This window comes from Leiobunum rupestre, chromosome 10 (genome assembly GCF_980474605.1).
Source record: "Leiobunum rupestre chromosome 10, qqLeiRupe1.1.hap1, whole genome shotgun sequence".
Lineage (NCBI taxonomy): Eukaryota > Metazoa > Arthropoda > Arachnida > Opiliones > Sclerosomatidae > Leiobunum > Leiobunum rupestre.
Window position 1 is genome coordinate 26,256,614 of NC_143393.1, and position 18,497 is coordinate 26,275,110.

General features: G+C 39.4%; 1 protein-coding gene across 3 annotated transcripts in view; it reads left to right on the plus strand.

Annotated features, from left to right (window-relative positions):
• The window catches only part of LOC149925249 (myosin light chain kinase, smooth muscle-like), a 34,307-nt gene extending 18,582 nt beyond the window's left edge, over nucleotides 1-15,725 (plus strand). For all 3 annotated transcript variants that reach the window (XM_090159784.1, XM_090159783.1, XM_090159785.1), the window contains 18 exons: nucleotides 7,321-7,374; nucleotides 7,455-7,634; nucleotides 7,722-7,903; nucleotides 7,960-8,013; nucleotides 8,174-8,227; nucleotides 8,293-8,340; nucleotides 8,410-8,736; nucleotides 9,497-9,793; nucleotides 9,857-9,955; nucleotides 10,014-10,410; nucleotides 10,482-10,710; nucleotides 10,771-10,933; nucleotides 10,999-11,395; nucleotides 12,001-12,204; nucleotides 12,268-12,609; nucleotides 12,680-12,832; nucleotides 12,898-13,021; nucleotides 15,100-15,725. In XM_090159784.1, the coding sequence (XP_090015910.1) occupies nucleotides 7,346-7,374; nucleotides 7,455-7,634; nucleotides 7,722-7,903; nucleotides 7,960-8,013; nucleotides 8,174-8,227; nucleotides 8,293-8,340; nucleotides 8,410-8,736; nucleotides 9,497-9,793; nucleotides 9,857-9,955; nucleotides 10,014-10,410; nucleotides 10,482-10,710; nucleotides 10,771-10,933; nucleotides 10,999-11,395; nucleotides 12,001-12,204; nucleotides 12,268-12,609; nucleotides 12,680-12,832; nucleotides 12,898-13,021; nucleotides 15,100-15,378 (3,558 nt within the window). In that variant the 5' untranslated portion in view covers nucleotides 7,321-7,345 and the 3' untranslated portion in view covers nucleotides 15,379-15,725. The remainder of the gene's footprint in view (nucleotides 1-7,320; nucleotides 7,375-7,454; nucleotides 7,635-7,721; nucleotides 7,904-7,959; nucleotides 8,014-8,173; nucleotides 8,228-8,292; nucleotides 8,341-8,409; nucleotides 8,737-9,496; nucleotides 9,794-9,856; nucleotides 9,956-10,013; nucleotides 10,411-10,481; nucleotides 10,711-10,770; nucleotides 10,934-10,998; nucleotides 11,396-12,000; nucleotides 12,205-12,267; nucleotides 12,610-12,679; nucleotides 12,833-12,897; nucleotides 13,022-15,099) is intronic.
• Nucleotides 15,726-18,497: the final 2,772 nt, after the last annotated feature.

Consider the following 18,497-nt stretch of genomic DNA (forward strand, 5'->3'; position numbering starts at 1 on the left):
GCCTGGTTGTTAAATTAAAGGTTCTGCTTGTCGTAAGCTTAATTGTTATAAATCGAGTTTAAAATGGTCGTTAGTTTTTGTAAAATGATCACGTCTTTAAGCGTGAAGTATCCGTTGACGTAAATTATTTCTAATTGTTTAAGTATTTCATACTGTTTTTCCGAATTTTCCCTTTCACATTTCTGTTACTAAGTTTAACAGAAGCCAGAGATGTTTGAAGCTTGTTACGTTAAAAATAATGTCGTAGCGAGTGTAAGAGGATTTAGTTCATAGTCCCTTTAAGGTTTATCAGAAAACGGTTTTTAAGCGCTAATCATTAAAATTAAGTTTCCGAATGTAATACAATACAAATAGCGAAACAATCCTTTGATAACGCCATTGAAGGTTTTACTTTTATGAAGGGAAGTTTTACTAGATGGAGCCACCTTTGTGAAAGGTAGAATTTAAAAATTATCTAAATAGAGTGAATTTTTTTTAAAAAACGGGCTGCTTTTAATGTCGATTTTTAGGAGCGGAAATTTTTTAAACCCTTGCTTAAAATATTTGTGAAGGATTTTTTCTAAGAAATTAGTAATATTTTATTAATTTAACATCAAAACTTTTCAAATTAAAGCCGTTAAAAGGCTTGCTGCTGTATTCGTGTTTCCCGGTGAACAGTTGGTACACAAGTTGTTTAGTTAAAGTCGCTTGTTCACTGGGGCCTAAGGTGGGGCCTTGGGTATTAGCCTAGCTGATTATTATTAGCCTAGCTGACATGAATCGGCCCCCTTAAAATTTAATAGGTTGAGCGTTACTTCACACTCCCATGATTTAAAATTAATGAATCTTCTAGTGCGAAAATCGCGTTTTCTGTAAGTCGTAGTACGTGATTCCGCACCAACAGACTGTGTATATTGTCGGGGGTGCAATTTCACTGTCAATAGGTCATCGACCCCTGGGCTATCTTTATACTTGGTACACCATTCCGAGAGTGGGGTTCGGTACGTAAATAGGCCCGCGCCCCGCCAGTTCTTGTATCCGTTTCAAACGCGAGTGGTGTCGAATATTTTGCGCCAAAGAGACGAAAAAAGAGATTCTGGGAGAGCCAGCGACAATAATAATAAGCGGAGTGTCAGGGGCGCCTTTTGGTCTGGCTGTTTAATAGCCCCGTCTTGGGTTGAGTGGGAGAGTGTACGGTTGCTCGCTGGGATGGAAGAAAAATGTCAAGACCCGAACGACATCCCGATAAGATTTTCCAAAAGAGAACGAGAAAATATTTTCCCAAGTCTACTCGCTATCGCGCTCTGTCACTCTCCAGTCTATCAGTCCTCCTTATAATAGACCCATTTCACGGTTCTCTACGTGAAAAACGCCATCCTCGTTATTTCAATTATCTACAGATTGTCAGATTTAAAGAAAATAAAAATATATTCTACTTTTATTGAAGTAGAATCTTGGGAATGTTTTTCCAGCGTATCTAGAAGAAATGGGTGTTTCTATAAAATAAACCATAAGTGTATCATATTGTTACATAAGTGTGACACTTTACATGCAAAAGTTTTACTGACGAGGAGACTACTCGAGGTGGTTATCACCGATTTTGTTGAAACTCGGGGGTTCGGTAGACCTTATGGTAGTATGAAAATTGCCAAAGGGAAAAGTGGCAATGGGATTTAGTTTTCCTATGGCAACCCAAAATGTTTTTGACCTCTCCATTTAAAAAAGCATGGGATTTTCTCGGTTACACAAATGTCGTTAAAAATTTAACCAAAATTGATCAATTTTACCCAAAATAGGTCAAATCAGGGGCGTATTAACCATTAGGCAAAGTAGGCACGTGCAGCCTAGGGCGCCAATTTTTCTAGGGGCGCCAAAACTCTGATTAAGCCCCACGGTCCATATACTTGGCTTGCCCCTACTCAAAATAACGCCGAAACGATTTCGGGAAACTAAAATATATTTATTTAATTTTTATAAACTGATACGCCCCTTCTTAGCTGACCAATGCCAAGGGGCGCCAAATTTTTCTGTGCCTAAAGGCGCCGAAAGGGTTAATCCGCCCCTGGGTCAAATTCATCTTTTTGGGTATGTTTTGAAAATTTATTTTTTTTCAAATTTTTTAAGTAAGTACCCTGTGAAACCGAGAAAATCCCATGCTTTTTTAAATGGAGATTTTTTATTTTGAGAGATCAAAAACATTTTCGGTTGCCATGGGAAAACTAAAGCCCATTGCAACTTTTCCCTTTGGCAATTTTCATACTACCATAAGGTCTACCTAACTCCCGAGTTTCAACAAAATCAGTGATAACCAACTCGGATAGTCTCCTTGTGAGAGCTATTCACGAGACCGACTGCATTACGGGCTTCGTCGCTGTTTTGCGTCCGCTTGCTAACGCGTCACACGTAGCCTTTGACAGCGCCTCGCTAGGGGGAGATTTTCTTCTTGAGATGACGTCACTCCGTTACTAGCTCTCCGTAAAATATTCCCCAAAAGTGACCAACTTAAGGAACAATATTATAGACTTATGATAAAACCAATAAGAATTAGAAGTATAAAATGTTATTATCCGTGTCACGAGTGCAAGTTATTTAAGGGCTTGGACGCGGGTTTCAGATTCCTCAGGGTCTCGCGACTGCAGCGCGTGCTATCTATATACCTTCAAGAGTTACAGCTAAGTGACGTAGACAAAACATTGTCACATGACCACCCGTATTTTATATAAACACCTATTTTCCCATTTTTAATTATCGCGGAAACTTTCTTTATAAATAGCTTTCAACTGGAAATATTTACACGATTGTTTCCATGGTTACGGTAACGAGTTTCGATATATTTGCCATTACAACCGGTGACATTCTCATTATTTCCATTCGGAAAGTCATGACGTTTTAATCTATATACGTCCTTTAGATAAATACATTTCTAACGATTGCGAGAGGCGATGCGTCATACTACGAAAACTACCCGAAGATCCGACTCCGTTGTCGTGACGCAAAGCTTTCAAGATGAAGATTCTTCAACGAAAAGCATCTTTCAACACAGTGAAATTTATTTAATTAAAAATGTCCGCATTCCGAAAATCCGAAATAATTTTTATCCGTTCCCTATTATATGCCTTTCCATTGAGGCTATATAAAACGACTACAGTGGCGCCACCTTCGTTTTAAACTTAAAAAAGAGGTCACTTTGCTTTTGGCGACTTCAAAAGTGAAATCTTTCGAATTCGTTATCTTTTTTTTTGCATTTGGCTTTCGCATTGTTGTTAGCGCGCCTTAAAAGGACAGGCTGGAGATTACAATAGTGACCGCAGTCTACCTCCAGGGGTTTGCGGAACTTCAAAAAGATAGGACCTAAATAATTGTGTACTGGCTGCCTTTTACTCGCGTCGCGGGCACCTTATATTTATTGAGGTCTAGGTGCTCTCACTCTCGATTCACCCGTCATTAATGAGGTTAAGCGCGTAGGGGTGTACGCGTAGAGATGCGTCGAGGCTTGTTTATTTAATTCCAGGTTTAAATCACTAATTTAAATCAAAGTTATTTTTAAATGGATTTAAATCGCCTGTTATTTTCAATGTATTTTGGAATTTGCCAATTCAGAGCAAACTAAATTACAAGTAATTAAATTTAAATAAGATTAATTTAAATTTAAAGTGAAACACTAAAAATCTGATATTTTCGCTCAAATTGAGAATTGATTGGTGTTTTATTTGGAACATCAGTTACAATAGGGTTAGAAGCAGAGTTGGCTGATTTAAATCAATTCGATTAAAATCAAGATTTAAATCAACTGATTTTTTGTATTTCAATGGCGGAATAAAAAATGGCAAAAAATAAGTTCTTTAAAAAATTAATATTAAAATTATTTAAAAAATTAATATTAAAATTATTTAAAAAATTAATATTAAAATTATTTAAAAAATTAAAATATTAAAATTATTTAAAATTTAATTTATTTCAAGATTAGCTAACTTATCAAAGTAAAATATCTGTAAATTATACACGAAAAGGGTCGATTTGTATTTAATTAAAAAATAAACGTTTGATTTGATTTTTATTAAAACAAATGTTTTTTTAAAACATTGTTTATAAATAAAAATTTATTCTAAAAGAGTAAATTGGCAATATTTTATTTGTTTGAATATTCTCAGTTGCAACCTTATTAAGAAATATGTTCTAACGCGATTCGGGTAGAATTATCAATGCGTTTTGCGGAACTTCAAATTTGACTGAAGTTTATCTTTATCAGTCTACTCGACCTTATCTCAATACGGGTAAATAAAGTTAACCAGGTATTATTTCAAAGGAATATTTGTTTATACTGCTATATATTCTAGTCTAAATGCTTTGACGTCATTAAGCTGGGTTTTTAACGTTTTAATTATTAAGATAAAGAACGTAAAATGTAACAGAGTAAGCTGGTTTAAACCAAGTGATGTTTAAAACAACAATGGGTTTTTTAATTAACTAAAAATTATTCCAAAATGTTTGTACATTTTCTAACCAAAATGATTACATTAACATTTACAAGGTGACAACATTTCCTATATTTTTCATACATTCCTGAGGTTTTTCTCGTGTAGTATATAACCCGAAAACATTCCGTCGTCGTGTACCCTTCTTCATCCTATATTAAACTTTATTTTATCTACCGTTTTTCAATAAGAATCCTAATTTTTTCTCATGGTTTTTCCTTTATTTTCCTTTAATTCGCTTGAAAATTTTCTCTTTTTTCTATAAAATTGTCGACCGTCATTTATACAATATCAAAAATTAAACTAAAACTAAAACTTCGTTCTGGCATGGAACTAACTAACGCTAGTTAGTTCCATGGTTCTGGTAAGACTTTTAAAAAACGAAACCAAAACTAAAACTTTGTTCTGGTCACGTGAGACTTGTTATAATACTCACATTAATTTTAGTTGATTGGTAATATGTATGCACGGTTAAACAAAAGCGAAAAATAGATTTAGAGTAAAATAAAGCAGTTTTTAAAAAAACCTGATTTAAACCAAAAATAACGGTTTTTTGGGTTTTTATTTAAAAAAAATCGTTTTTTTTCAACCCTGATTTCTAATGTAGCGTATATTTGTATAAATAATAAAGCAAATCCTAAACGATAGTGTTGTTTTTGATAATTTCAGAAGGGTTTATCGTCGAAATATTTCTTGCCAACCACGCGTGCTTTTGAAGGTTTATTTTTACGCAATGTTAAGTAGGGATCCACCTACGATTTCGTGAATTCCGAACAGTGGCGGCGAAAACATCAGTCGGTTCCTTTTCCATCGCATTGTTGATGTCCGTTTAAAATATAATTAGCAGTCGCGGCTATTAAAACAACAACAGTGTGCCCTTTGAAAATTGACCTTGTTTCCTCACCGGGCAGCTCTGATGAGGGACAGAGGTGGGTGAAGTCTGTTTGGCCCGAGGACTCGATTACTCTCTATCTTCTCGATCATCTCTACTCGGGGAATATTTTGGCTAATTATTTCGGGTTGGCGCACCCCTCCCTTCGTATTCATTAGGGATGGTTTCTTTTGCCCCCCGCTGTTTATTTTAGTCGGGATAGTCTTACAATTTAATGACCCAAACTTTCCCGCGAAACAAGGCCGATAGAAGAGAACCTTGTCTCGAGTCTGTAGGTCGTGCATTCTTAACGTTCTTAACGCTTGTGGTCAATTTTCTACCAAAATGACCCTGTTCCAACTGGGTCAGAAGAGTCATTTATCACTAGGTGATTATTTTAACGTTTCGAGTTTGGATTGCGGTTTAGCTAACTTCACAAAAACCTATCATCCAAAGAGTATAGACTTAGTAAATACGTTATTGTTTGTATAGACGTCACGAACATGGATTAATGGATTTATATACCCCCGTACCGTAAAATACATAAAGGGGGTGTAGACATCACGAACAGTAGCGCCACGCTGTGTCATTTGTATAGACGTCACGAACAGTAACGCCACGCTGTGTCATTTGTATAGACGTCACGAACAGTAACGCCACGCTGTGTCATTTGTATACACGTCACGAACATGTGTCAGATTTATAGCCCGGTGTACCGGTAAGATTGAAACAGTAGCGCCACGCTGTGGCATTTGTATAGACGTCACGAACAGTAGCGCCACGCTGTGGCATTTGTATAGACGTCACTAACAGTAGCGCCACGCTGTGTTATTTGTATAGACGTCACGAAACTAAGAGATTTTTATAGACGTCAAAAAACCGTAGCGCCACGCTGTGTCATTTGTATAATTTTGATTTTGTTATGGGTGGTCTCGTAAACCTTAAATTGTTATTACTTTTCATTACCGAATCGCTAAACCAAGTGTTACCGTAGCCCCGCCCTTAAATTAAAACTATTCTGTGTCCCTTTAAGAAGTTTAAGTAGTATTACTCGAGTGTCTGAAGTTTACCAGTGGGCCACTCATTAGTAAGGGTAACAGCTGGAACGTGGTTTCTTATAGTATATAAGTCATAATCTCTACAGTTGAAGGTTAGTGGCAACCCATTGTTGACTTTGAGGACATTTTGGACAAATTTATCTTATGTAGCCAAGGTTAGTCTTGACTTAAGAGAATTTGGTCCAAAATAGCTCAACGTTCCAAAGTTTAGTCGTGATGGATAAAAGGGGGATGCTACTAGGTGTAATAATGATGACAACGGGTAAAAACTGTCCTATCGTTTGGAGTACTTTTTACTTTGTCTATAATCGAATCGACAATAAAATTCCCCTTTAGCAATAATAAAACAACCCTAAATTTATGAAAGAAATCGTATTCTTATTATCTATTATAGACTATTATAGAGTGGATTGGGATATACAAACGCGTAATAATATACATCATCTTTTTTTTGCGTAACCTCAACGACGTAACCTCAATTTTTTTTTTTGGTCTTTTTCATTGAGTTTTATTTTATCAGAACAAACGTATATTCATAGCCCCAAGAGGGTTAACCAACTGTTCGTATTTTCTAATTAGCTAATCTACTATTTTACTATTTACCTTTGAATAAAAACCGTGAACCTTATCTTCGATAGAAATTAAATTTTGACCGAACCAAAGTACTCTATATATTGTATTGTAAAATCTAAATGTTGGCATACGTAATTTCACTTCGAGAGATCTTGAATACCAAAATCCCTAAAGCTATACTTTTTTCCTACGGTCCAGGTTACAAATTACGTGAAATGGGATTTTAATAAGGTATAAAGCCTCCCGCTTACAACACGGTCGGACGTCAATCACTGGCTATTAAATTTCAATTAATTTGGGTTGTCTGTCCTGTTACGTTATCTCCCGTGTTAGCAAAACTAATCTGCCTCTTTATTTATTGCAGAGTGAATTATCCATGAGACCCGGTCATGTCAACTTCAAAATTACTTGGGAAAAAGTAAATTTTAATACTTTTTTTTTCGTTTCCGAAAGACTAGTACATATATCTAATTTTCACTGTTGTTCTTGTTGTCGTAGCACTTCGGCTAGTGCACCCGAGTTTACGCTAAAACTAAAGAATAGCGTTTGTATCGTTGGTCAACCAGTGACCTTGGAATGCTGCGTTCGAGGTTACCCCGCTCCGGACGTGATATGGGAAAAAGGCGGGCAAATTATTGGCACCACACGTTGCTTACGGACGGAACGCCAAGGTGAAAAGTAAGTGTGCTTGTCTAGACGATCTTGTTTAGAGATATCGTAAACAAGGCGGTCGTGTACTTGATATCGTTTGTCTTCTACTTTTAGATGCAAATTGTCGATTAAGAGTTTTAGTAAAGCCGAAACGGGGACTTTCAAATGTATGGCCACCAATAAACTCGGAACTGCCTTTACGATTTGTACTTTAAAATTAGAAGACACCAAACTACCAAAAAACAAGGAATCTCCCGTCGGAAAACCAAATTCTCCAGTGCCCGACAAAATCACAAGTACGATGTGAATTTTTATAAACGCCTAGGGTATTGATAACGACTTTTTTCTTTAGATATAAGTCAAGTTAAACTAAGATCAGTCGCTAAAACTACAAATACCGAAAGAGGTTTGCCATTTTTATTTTCTTTAGACTTCATTTAAATTATAACTTGATGAAAAAAAATTGCTTTGTTTATATTGCTACGCTGTATTTTGGAACAGTGGTAAATTGTAGAAAGAATGTTTCGTAAATATTTGAAATTGAAATTGTACTTTTTCAATTTCAGCCGATTCAAAGAAGCATTTTTCCATCAGAAAATCTCCTCCTAAACAAACTAACGGTAAATAAATACTTTAATATTTCGCGACCGCATCTGTGGTCGATAATTATTTCGACGTTTAACAGGTGACGCGACGCCAACTCGAAATTTAAGCGCCGTGTGCAACAGAAAAGGTGGGCAATTTTTCGCCAACTTCTTGTCACGACAAGCGTGATTAATGATTGATCTCTGAACTCGAATAGCGAAACAAATATGCACGGTCGAGAAAGTCTCCTTCCGAAGACGCGACAAAGCGCCCACTTTCCTGATGCCTCCTCACAGCAAAGTAGTGGACGAGGGCGACGCGGTCCGATTCATTTGTTCCGTATCTGGCGTACCCGAACCGAGCGTCCAATGGGAGAGAGGCGACGCGCCCTTGCAGCGCTGTTCCCGTTACAAATTCTCCCAAAAGGAATGTCTTCACATCTTCGACATTGAAAACGTTCAAGTCGGCGACAGCGGGCATTACATCGCCGTCGTTACCAACAAGGTCGGGAAGACGTCCACATCTTTAGACTTGGAGGTTCGAGGTAATCATCGTTTCCCCCCGAATTATGCTGTTTCTCCTTTCTATAAGAGCTTGAGGTTAACTGTAATAATGAGTGTGAGGGAGCCGTTGGCTCGCGTGGCGTGTGAGGGAGCCGTTGGCTCGCGTGGCGGGTGAGGGAGCCGTTGGCTCGCGTGGCGGGTGAGGGAGCCGTTGGCTCGCGTGGCGGGTGAGGGAGCCGTTGGCTCGCGTGGCGGGTGAGGGAGCCGTTGGCTCGCGTGGCGGGTGAGGGAGCCGTTGGCTCGCGTGGCGGGTGAGGGAGCCGTTGGCTCGCGTGGCGGGTGAGGGAGCCGTTGGCTCGCGTGGCGGGTGAGGGAGCCGTTGGCTCGCGTGGCGGGTGAGGGAGCCGTTGGCTCGCGTGGCGGGTGAGGGAGCCGTTGGCTCGCGTGGCGGGTGAGGGAGCCGTTGGCTCGCGTGGCGGGTGAGGGAGCCGTTGGCTCGCGTGGCGGGTGAGGGAGCCGTTGGCTCGCGTGGCGGGTGAGGGAGCCGTTGGCTCGCGTGGCGTGTGAGGGAGCCGTTGGCTCGCGTGGCGTGTGAGGGAGCCGTTGGCTCGCGTGGCGTGTGAGGGAGCCGTTGGCTCGCGTGGCGTGTGAGGGAGCCGTTGGCTCCCTCCTACGTAATTTAACACGGCCTCTAATAATGGCCTATATTTTTATCTTATGTATTAGCCTAGCTGATCATGTTGATCATCATTATTATTCTAGTCTATAATTGGTTATTAACTATTTTCTGGTGATTTTTAGCTAAAAAGCCCCAAGCGACGCCACCGCTCGTAATTCGATCTTTGGAAGACTTCGCCATCGATGACGGTCAATTGTGTCAGTTGTCCTGCGAAGTGTCCGGCAACCCATTGCCCTCAATAGCTTGGTACAAAGACGGCCAACTATTCCAACCGCATCAGGACGCCGCTGTTCACTTCGATGGACAAACTGCCTCTTTGAATATTCGCGAAGTGTACCCCGAAGACGAAGGTTTCTATTCTTGTGTCGTCGAAAATGAACTAGGAAAGGTTGAGACAGCGTGTCGGGTTATAGTAAATGGTAAGCATTGGTCTTCTTCGTCAACAATTAAAAGTAAACGTTAATTTCCAATATGACGTTTAGAAAAACAAAGACCAGGGGAGAAGCCGCAGTTTACCGCCAAACTTGAGGATTTGGAGGAAGTGGATGGTAATCCAGTGACGCTTTCGGTTCATGCCAAAGGTAAGCAAATAGGGTGGATGTTAGTGTTTGGCGTATTGCACAGTGCTGTTTTCCGCAGGTTCCCAACCTATGGAAGTGGTTTGGGTACATAACGAAAGCGAGATTCAAAACTGTCCCGAGTTCCGTTACGTGTCGTCCCCGGATGGCGAGACGCATTCTCTAGTCATCGAAGAACTCTTTCCCGAAGACGCCGGTCTCTACTCGTGCGAAGTGTACAATAAATTCGGCGAGAACGAGACGTCTTGCGTCCTCACCGTCTTAGAGCGACCCGAAGAAGAGTTAAACGTTAAGGACGACAAATTATCCTCACTCAAACTCGAAACCGGCCCTTCCAAGGACAGTTTGGTGCAGAGAAGAGAATCTCCCGTCCCGAGGTCCCCGGTCTTCAGGAGATCGAAGCACTTCGATTCCACTGACAATTTGGACGTTCCTAGCAATGAAAATAACGCGTCACGGTGAGATATGTCATTGAACTGTTTCGCAAACGGTCACGAATGTTATTAATGGTCTGTTTTGTTGTCTAAAGACAAAGAAACTCGGTAATAAACGGAACGGCGTCTCTCATACCCGAAATCCTCGTGACGGACGTATCAACGACCTTTCCTATGACGACGCGCGTCTTGGCACCACCCAGACTAACCCCTGCCCAAGTTCTCAAAGGACCTCAAAGTATTTCAATCCTGAGAAGGGAAAATATTACTTTAAGGACTCATTTTATCGGTTCCCCGCCTCCGACTATTACGTGGATTAAAGGGGTAATTGTTACACTGTCCGCGTACCTTATGTAATAAGAATTAAAAGCCATTCTTAAATAGGGAAAGATTTTGAAGGAGAGTGACCGCGTCACTATAGAAATCCACGAAGGACTAACCGTTCTTATCATAAAAAACGCCACTTCAGATGACAGTGGAAAGTACGTTGTAACTGTTGAGAACAGTGCCGGTTCCGATTGTTTGTTCGCCTCAGTCTCCGTTGAAGGTAAAATCTATTAATCAGTTAGCATTAAATCAACCACGATACTAATCCTTTTTTTCTCATTTCAGGACCACCAGATCCTCCCAGTGAAAAACCCGTCGTCTCGGACGTAACGAGTCACTCCGCCGTCGTTTGTTGGAGTGGTTCGCCTTATGACGGTGGCAGTGTCATTACTGGCTACGTTGTGGAGAAATGTTCCCTTCCGGAAATGAGATGGATTCAAGTCAGCCGCGCTTGTCATACGACGTCCTACCACGTCCGCGATTTGCTTTCGGAAAGACGTTACGTGTTCCGGGTCAAAGCCGAGAATGTGCACGGCTTAAGTGAACCTAGTCCCGAGTCGGATTCCGTTTTCACTGTTGACAATGAAGACTCGGATTCTGTCATTATGGACAACCCGTTTGTTGAGATTGACAAAGATATCCCCTTTAGCGACCGTTACACTTTGGCCGACACTATTGGAAAGTGAGTTTGTTAAGGTCGTTGTTGTAAGATTTTTACCGGAATGTATTCGGGTATGCCATAAGACTATCAAGGCCCCCATAAGTTTGCATTGGGAATAAGAGCTCATGTATTCAGCACTAGACCGCGCGGGAGAAATCAAAATTAGGATCTACGCTACCTGGCGGAGAAAAAGAGAAAATCCTCCCCAAGTCACTCACCCCTAAAACCTATACTACTTCTTGCCATCTACGGAGCAGTTTCCGGTAGCATGAATTGGGGGATTTGTGCATAAGTTTCGGTTTTTCGCCACCAGGTAGATTCATGTATCCAGTTTGGCCAGTCGTTAGCCTAACGTTAAAATCCCATTCGTTTCAAACTTAGGGGGGAGGGGGGGGGCTTGATAGTCTTATGGTAATAGCATTAGCCTCTGGTACCACCCTCGCATACATTATAGCGAAAGTTCTTCCGGTTATTTAATCACAAAATTTAAACATAGATGGCGATTGTCTTTACAAGATTATCGATAGCAGATAAACTTTCGTTACAAAGTATGAAAGGATGTGTTTTAGAATCCCATATTCTAGTTACCTGAATTAATTTTTGATACGTAATCATGTAAATTTTAGAGGAAGGTTCGGTGTCGTGTACCTTTGTCACGAGAAAAGAACGGGTCTCAAAAGGGCTGCTAAAATAATTCGATGCGTAAAATCTAAAGATAAATTGAAAGTGAAAGAAGAAGTTGAAGTTATGAATCGTTTGAAGCACCCGAAGCTGCTGCAGCTTTACTCCGCTTTCGAAGGACCCAAAGAAGTTTCGCTAGTCATGGAATAGTAAGCAAACTTAAACCAAAATAATAACAGCTTGTGTCATAGATAAGTTTTTGCGTATTTTAGCGTATCAGGTGGAGAATTATTTGAAAGAATTGTGGCTGATGATTTTGTCCTACTCGAGAGGGACTGTGTCCTATTCATGCAACAGATTTGCGAGGCTGTCAAGTACATGGGTGACAGCAATATCATTCACTTGGACTTGAAACCCGAAAACATTCTGTGCGAATCCAAAACTAGCCATCAAATAAAAATCATCGATTTTGGATTGGCGAAAGTCTCCAAAGCCGACGAAGCTATTAGGGTCTTATTCGGAACGCCGGAATTTGTAGCTCCGGAAGTCATCAGTTACGAGCCAGTTGGTCCTTACAGCGACATGTGGAGTGTTGGAGTAATTTGCTACGTTTTGTAAGTTCTATTTATATTTATTACGCGTTAAATGCAAGTTTTAGTAATTAAATTTGTATAATTTTCAAAGGCTGACGGGGCTATCTCCATTCATGGGGGACTCTGACGCCGAAACGTTTGCCAATATCACCAGAGTTGACTTTGACTTCGATGATGATGCCTTCGAAGCTGTTTCCGAAGACGCCAAGGAATTCATTTCACAAATTTTCGTCAGAAGACCAGAGTAAGAAAGATAAGCGACCTTTCATTGTAATCAAAAACTACAATAATTTGTTCTAATGCATATAGAAAAAGGTTAACAGCGGCTCAAGCTCTGAAACACAAATGGCTCGCCAAAGAACAAAACCGCATGAGTTCCGTTCAATTATCGACTGATAAACTGAAAAAGTTTATCATAAGAAGAAAGTGGCAGGTTAGCGATATTATTAATATGACTTTTCACATACAGCGTCATACCCGAGATCAGAGTGGCCAGATGTACGACCCAGATCGTATTTGTACGATAATTGAACCCGCGGTTCGATATACGATCCAAAGGCTTTTAAACTGGACCGGTGGCCAGTAGAGCCTATAGGTAGTTTAATTAAAAAAATGGCCACTGGCCACTTACCATTTGAACCTTCAAAATCAGGCTTTCATCATTTATGGTCAAATTATCTTGACAATATGGGCTATGGCATAAGTACCAGGCATGATTTCAAATATCTACTTAATAATTTATTAGTTAATAAATATCACATTAGTAAGTTTCCGTAAATTATTATCTTCAAAACAAATACTAACAAGTCGCAAATTACAATGCAGCAGGCGCCCGAAGCCCCGATCCTTGACTGAGTCGGCGACTCGGCTCCGGAAACCGAGACCGAGACCGGCTGCACGAACCATAGGGAGTTGGCACTCCATGTTATCTTCCCATAGACGCTTATACAGTCAAAGGCAGCAAGCTGCCGTTTCTCTATATTTCTTTTTGCTAACTGCTAAATTCGCTTCTTCTATACTGTGTGTAGAGTGTCGACTGTCGAGTAGACAGACTCATGACACCCAGTCACCCACCCATACACACAATTGACCCAAGGCCAAGCACACAGCATAGAAGCAAAGACCAAACAATTTTAGGGATTAAAATATTATTTTTTTAATGAACTAAAATCTTGAAGGGAAAAAACTTTGAATTAATTAAGTGGTCACCCCAAGCATTTAATTTTTAAACTGGATCAGCTAATTTTTAAACTGGATCAGCTAATTTTTAAACTGGATCAGCTAATTTTTAAACTGGATCAGCTAATTTTTAAACTGGCTCAGCTAATTTTTAAACTGGCGATTGGCCTGTGATAGTGCCTTATTTCTCACACTGCCAGCGACCCTCTATTTTTTGGCCGATTGTGGCGTCCCACGAGAAAGCTATGGCGATCCCATAAGCGGAAAATGGGTTTTCTCCCGGTCGAGAGGCGGCGCTGATGCTTGAATTTTTCTTGATTAGTTTTCGTGAGAGTTACGTAGCGACTACCAGGATCTCTGGTCATACCCAGAAATTATTTATAGTAGTACTGTGCCAGTCCTGTTTTTTGGGTATAGTCTTATTCCAAGTCTTGAAAATATGGACTTGAACGAGTCTGAGTCTTTGAAAGTCCTTAAATGTTATTCGAGTTCAAATATTTTGTTCGTTTACTCATTTTCAGCTTGAAGTTACTCAAATTAATCTAAAAACCCGGAATAAAGCGCGAACACGCCTTAACTTGAGAAAGTAAAACTAAAGGTGTGCCACGTGATCTCCATCAAACAAACTGTGTGCAATTAAATAGCTACTGTAGCGCCATTCCGGGAATTTAATATTGTCACACGAGGGGAATAATGGACCCGTCGGGACAATAAGAAATGGACTCGTCGGCAAAATAACAGACACTTCGGGATTTTTTCTTCTGGCTCATGACTGGCTCGAGTCCACTTCCAGTAATTCTTAGGCCTTGGCAAAGGACTCGGGTACCCATTCGAGCCTTAGAAAAACGGGTTGCGAGTCCGAGACTGAGTCGAGTACTCGGACTCGGACCCGAGTACCCACTAGGTGGTGTCTTTTCGCCGGTTCCCTAAAACGTTTTATTCACCCGTTCCGGGGATGAGAATTACTCATGCTTATAAACTATTCGCTTGTTCCGGAGTATTAGGGCTACTCTTTTTACTCCTCCTGTAATCGGATTTTGTCGTCTGCTAGCCAGAATTTATCCGCTAAAAAGGCCACAGGCAGCAGTTTTGGAAAGACGTTTTTACTCTGACTCGAACTATTCGCCACCACAGAATCTGAGTAAAATGACGTCATAGCCTTACTCTTCTTACCCTACTCCGAAAATCCCGGAACAAGCGAAAAGAAACCACCTACTACCCGCACAGGCCTAATTTATAGGTGAAAATCTTTAAAAAAAAATTCAATGTACTTCTGTAGGCTATGGAAGGTTAATAGAGTTTTAATAATTGTCCTGTTATTATATTATACAGAAAACTGGCAATGCCATCAGAGCCATTGGTCGAATGGTCAATCTAAGCGGCGTGTCAACATCCCGCTCCCCATTATCCACTCAAGGGAGCCTGTCGGACAGTGATTACTCATCCAATTCTCCATTCTCAAGCATTCAAAGTGTAGGTGGTACGACCGTCATCCCCGAAACCAAGAACGACGAAGACTCCAGCGTTGAAAGTGGGATGGGTGACACTGATTCGGTCGACTCGGAGCTGTCTGAGACCAGGGCCAATAACGGTGGCTTAAGGTGTCCTTGAGCCGAACCAAAAGGTACATTTTAAGTATTGTTATAGGATCTTTGTTTTTTTTTAAAAGCTTACGTAGGCAGCTCAATCTTGTTGAGTTTCCACTTTTGTGCAGTTTTTCGCTTTGTTTTGTAAAGTTTAAACTGGAACAAAAACTGTTTTTACATCATATATATTTAAAATCTATATTTTTATTTTAATCGGAAGCTTTCATTGTACAATTTAAAATCTACTGAATTTTTTTCAATTATTGTTGTTTATGCCTTAATTTTAGCTTTTTGAAATAGTTGTAAGTTTTTACTGTAACTGAATTTTGTTTTTTTACATGTATATTTAAGTGAAACACATTTCCAATAAATATGTTAATGGCACATAACCTGTTACTTTAATATATTTTTTAATGTTGTATGGTTTTACTTAATTAAAGTGTGGTTGGTTTTAGGAGAATTTCGTCGAATGTTTAGTAACGTTTTCTGCCACGAGATGGGGTAAGTACTTCCTTAATATCGAGCTGTATTGTCTAGAGTTAGTCTCAAATATAGTAGGCGCTGTAAGTGTCGATAACTATGCTGAAGTGTGATTTAAAGGCAATATAAAATAAATCGAAAAATCATCTGCGCCAATCACTCCTAGCTTTTGTTAAAGCTAGTAGAAGCTAGGAGCACCAAACACAAGGAGAACTCAGCTAGCCTTTAAACACGCTAACACAGTGTTGTGTACAAATTTCATTTAACGAGCCTTTACGCTGAACGTTTTACGGAAAGGGGGAAGACAATTTCCGAATTTTCCCCTTCCGACGGCAGCAGGCGGCCAAGCGGGCTTCTAACCAATGAAAACTGTACACAAGAAAAGGCACGATTTTTGACGGGTTGGTTATTCCTTGTGGGAGTGCTGTGTTTGTTGCTCCTAGGTGGAAGTAATGTGAAATCAATTGATCCACTCCCTTTGAAACGCTTAATTGGCCCCAATAGTACTACACTTTCGACTAGTGTTGCACGAAATCCAACGTTTGGAAGCAAAGTGTAGTGCAAAAATAATTACACCGGAAACTATTGGTCAGTTTTTTTGTGAGGTGTAACAAAAGTGCTACAATTTAAGGGCCGTGTATCACCCTACTCGAAAAAAGTCGGGAAATCTACACGTTTCTATGACGCAACATGGCGACTTTGTAAACAAGCATTTCATTTTTTACATTTTTAACGTATTAATACTCTAAAGATTCAAAAAAGGTAAAAAAAAAGTGGTTACCTTTCATTTCAGGCCAATTTTCGTAAATTTCTGTAAAGCTAAAAGAAATTAGACCAAAAGCAACTCTGGGTTTGGGGGAAATGAATTATTCGCTTTAGTGTCGAGAACTACACTAGAAAAAAAGTAGAAAATTTTAACTACACTTCCGATGCACTGAGTACTCTTACGTCGTTAGTGTAGCCTATAGTTTCCACCAATTTTAAATAATTGTAAAAAAAAATAATGGTTTAACCTTATGAAAAAATTTAATTTAAGTTTTGAACTTGATGAAACTAATATAAAATGTGTTTTAAAACGAAAAGTGTTCGGTGTTAGAAATGTTCAGAGTTTATAATAATAATAATCAGCCCCACTAATAACTAAAGACAATGCATATTCTGCCCAAGTACTGAGTTTTTTCTTATTAAAAGTAACGATCCTAACCGTCCTATTACCATAGTTTTAATTTATTCATATTTAAAAACACAAAGCCCTTATAGAAAAAGAAAGCTTTTTACACACCATCCAAGGGATTTGCGTGTATTGGTTTCACGTACAGTTAAGGTTATAAATTTCAACGATATCTAGTTCGACGCTACATTTACCGGTCTCGGTATCCCAATATAATTTTTTTAAATCTTAGCCGTAGATGTTAGTGGTTTTTGGCGCTTTTCGCCTTAAAATCTACATATATTTTTTAAATTAAGAGCAACTTGAGATTTCTGGCCAATTCGAAGGACCCACAACCCGTGTACGCACTATTCTATTATTTGAATTTCGTGCCAATTGATAGAAGCGGCATCTAACGCGTTTCGTCTAACAATTAATTTAAATTAAAATGCGTTCCTTATTTCCTAAACTAGGTAACTCTGAAAATTTTAGTTTGTATAAAAATTAATTTAAATTACGGTGTTCGCGTTTCGTTACCTTATGTCTAAAACCAGGTAACTCGAAAAATTCATTTTCCATAAAATATTCAGTTTGTCTAAACATTAATTTAAATTAACTCGTTCGCGTTTCGCTAATTTATTTTAAAACCAGGTAACTCAGAAAATTCGGTTTGAAAAAAAAATAATTTATATTACGGTGTTCGCGTTTCGCTACCTTATGTCTAAAACCAGATAACTCAAAAAATTCAATTTCAATAAATCATCGTCCAAGGAAATCGCCAAGAAGTAATATTTCCGAGAGCCAGGACCTGCAAGTTACTGACTCACTGTTTATATAGTGCTTGTTAAAATAATGCAAATTTTTCACCTTTACGGAAGCAAAAAGCGTTCCCTTTTAACCAGGTAGCTTTTTTGACATATTAAGGCTTGGCAAAAACATGACGTTCTTCAAATTTCAAATTCTTGATCGACTCGAGCGCGCGCTCTCTATCTTCAATAACTATAGCTTGTGAAGTAGAACAAACATTTACACGTGACCTCCCGTATTTTATAGAAATACAACCTATTGTTTTTTAACTCTCGTGCGTTCTGTATTTTGCGCGTTTGGATTATCTCGTTAAATTGGAGACCCACCGATAGATGGCGGTAGGGTGGCCGTTGAGGGAAACCTTCCGAATCAAGAAACAAATGTTTAAAGGAAATATAATAGAGTTCAGACTTGTAAATAGCGGCAGTCTACGCGTCAAAAACCCATGAAAAAAATCACGGGACTCCTAAAAAAATGTCTTTAGAAGGGGGTAAAGAGTCCACGGGACTCCCTCAAATTATATCGTTAGCTGTGTAAAAAGAGGGAAAATTTCAAGAATTAAATAAAAAGTTGAATTATTTTTCTCTTTGAGGCCTCTGTATAGTGTATACTGACCGCCACTATTTCAGCTCCCCGAATATTAGTCGGACTCCCAACGGAGCTAGAGCTCCCCCATGGAACTAACTATCTACTTATCTGTGAGGCCT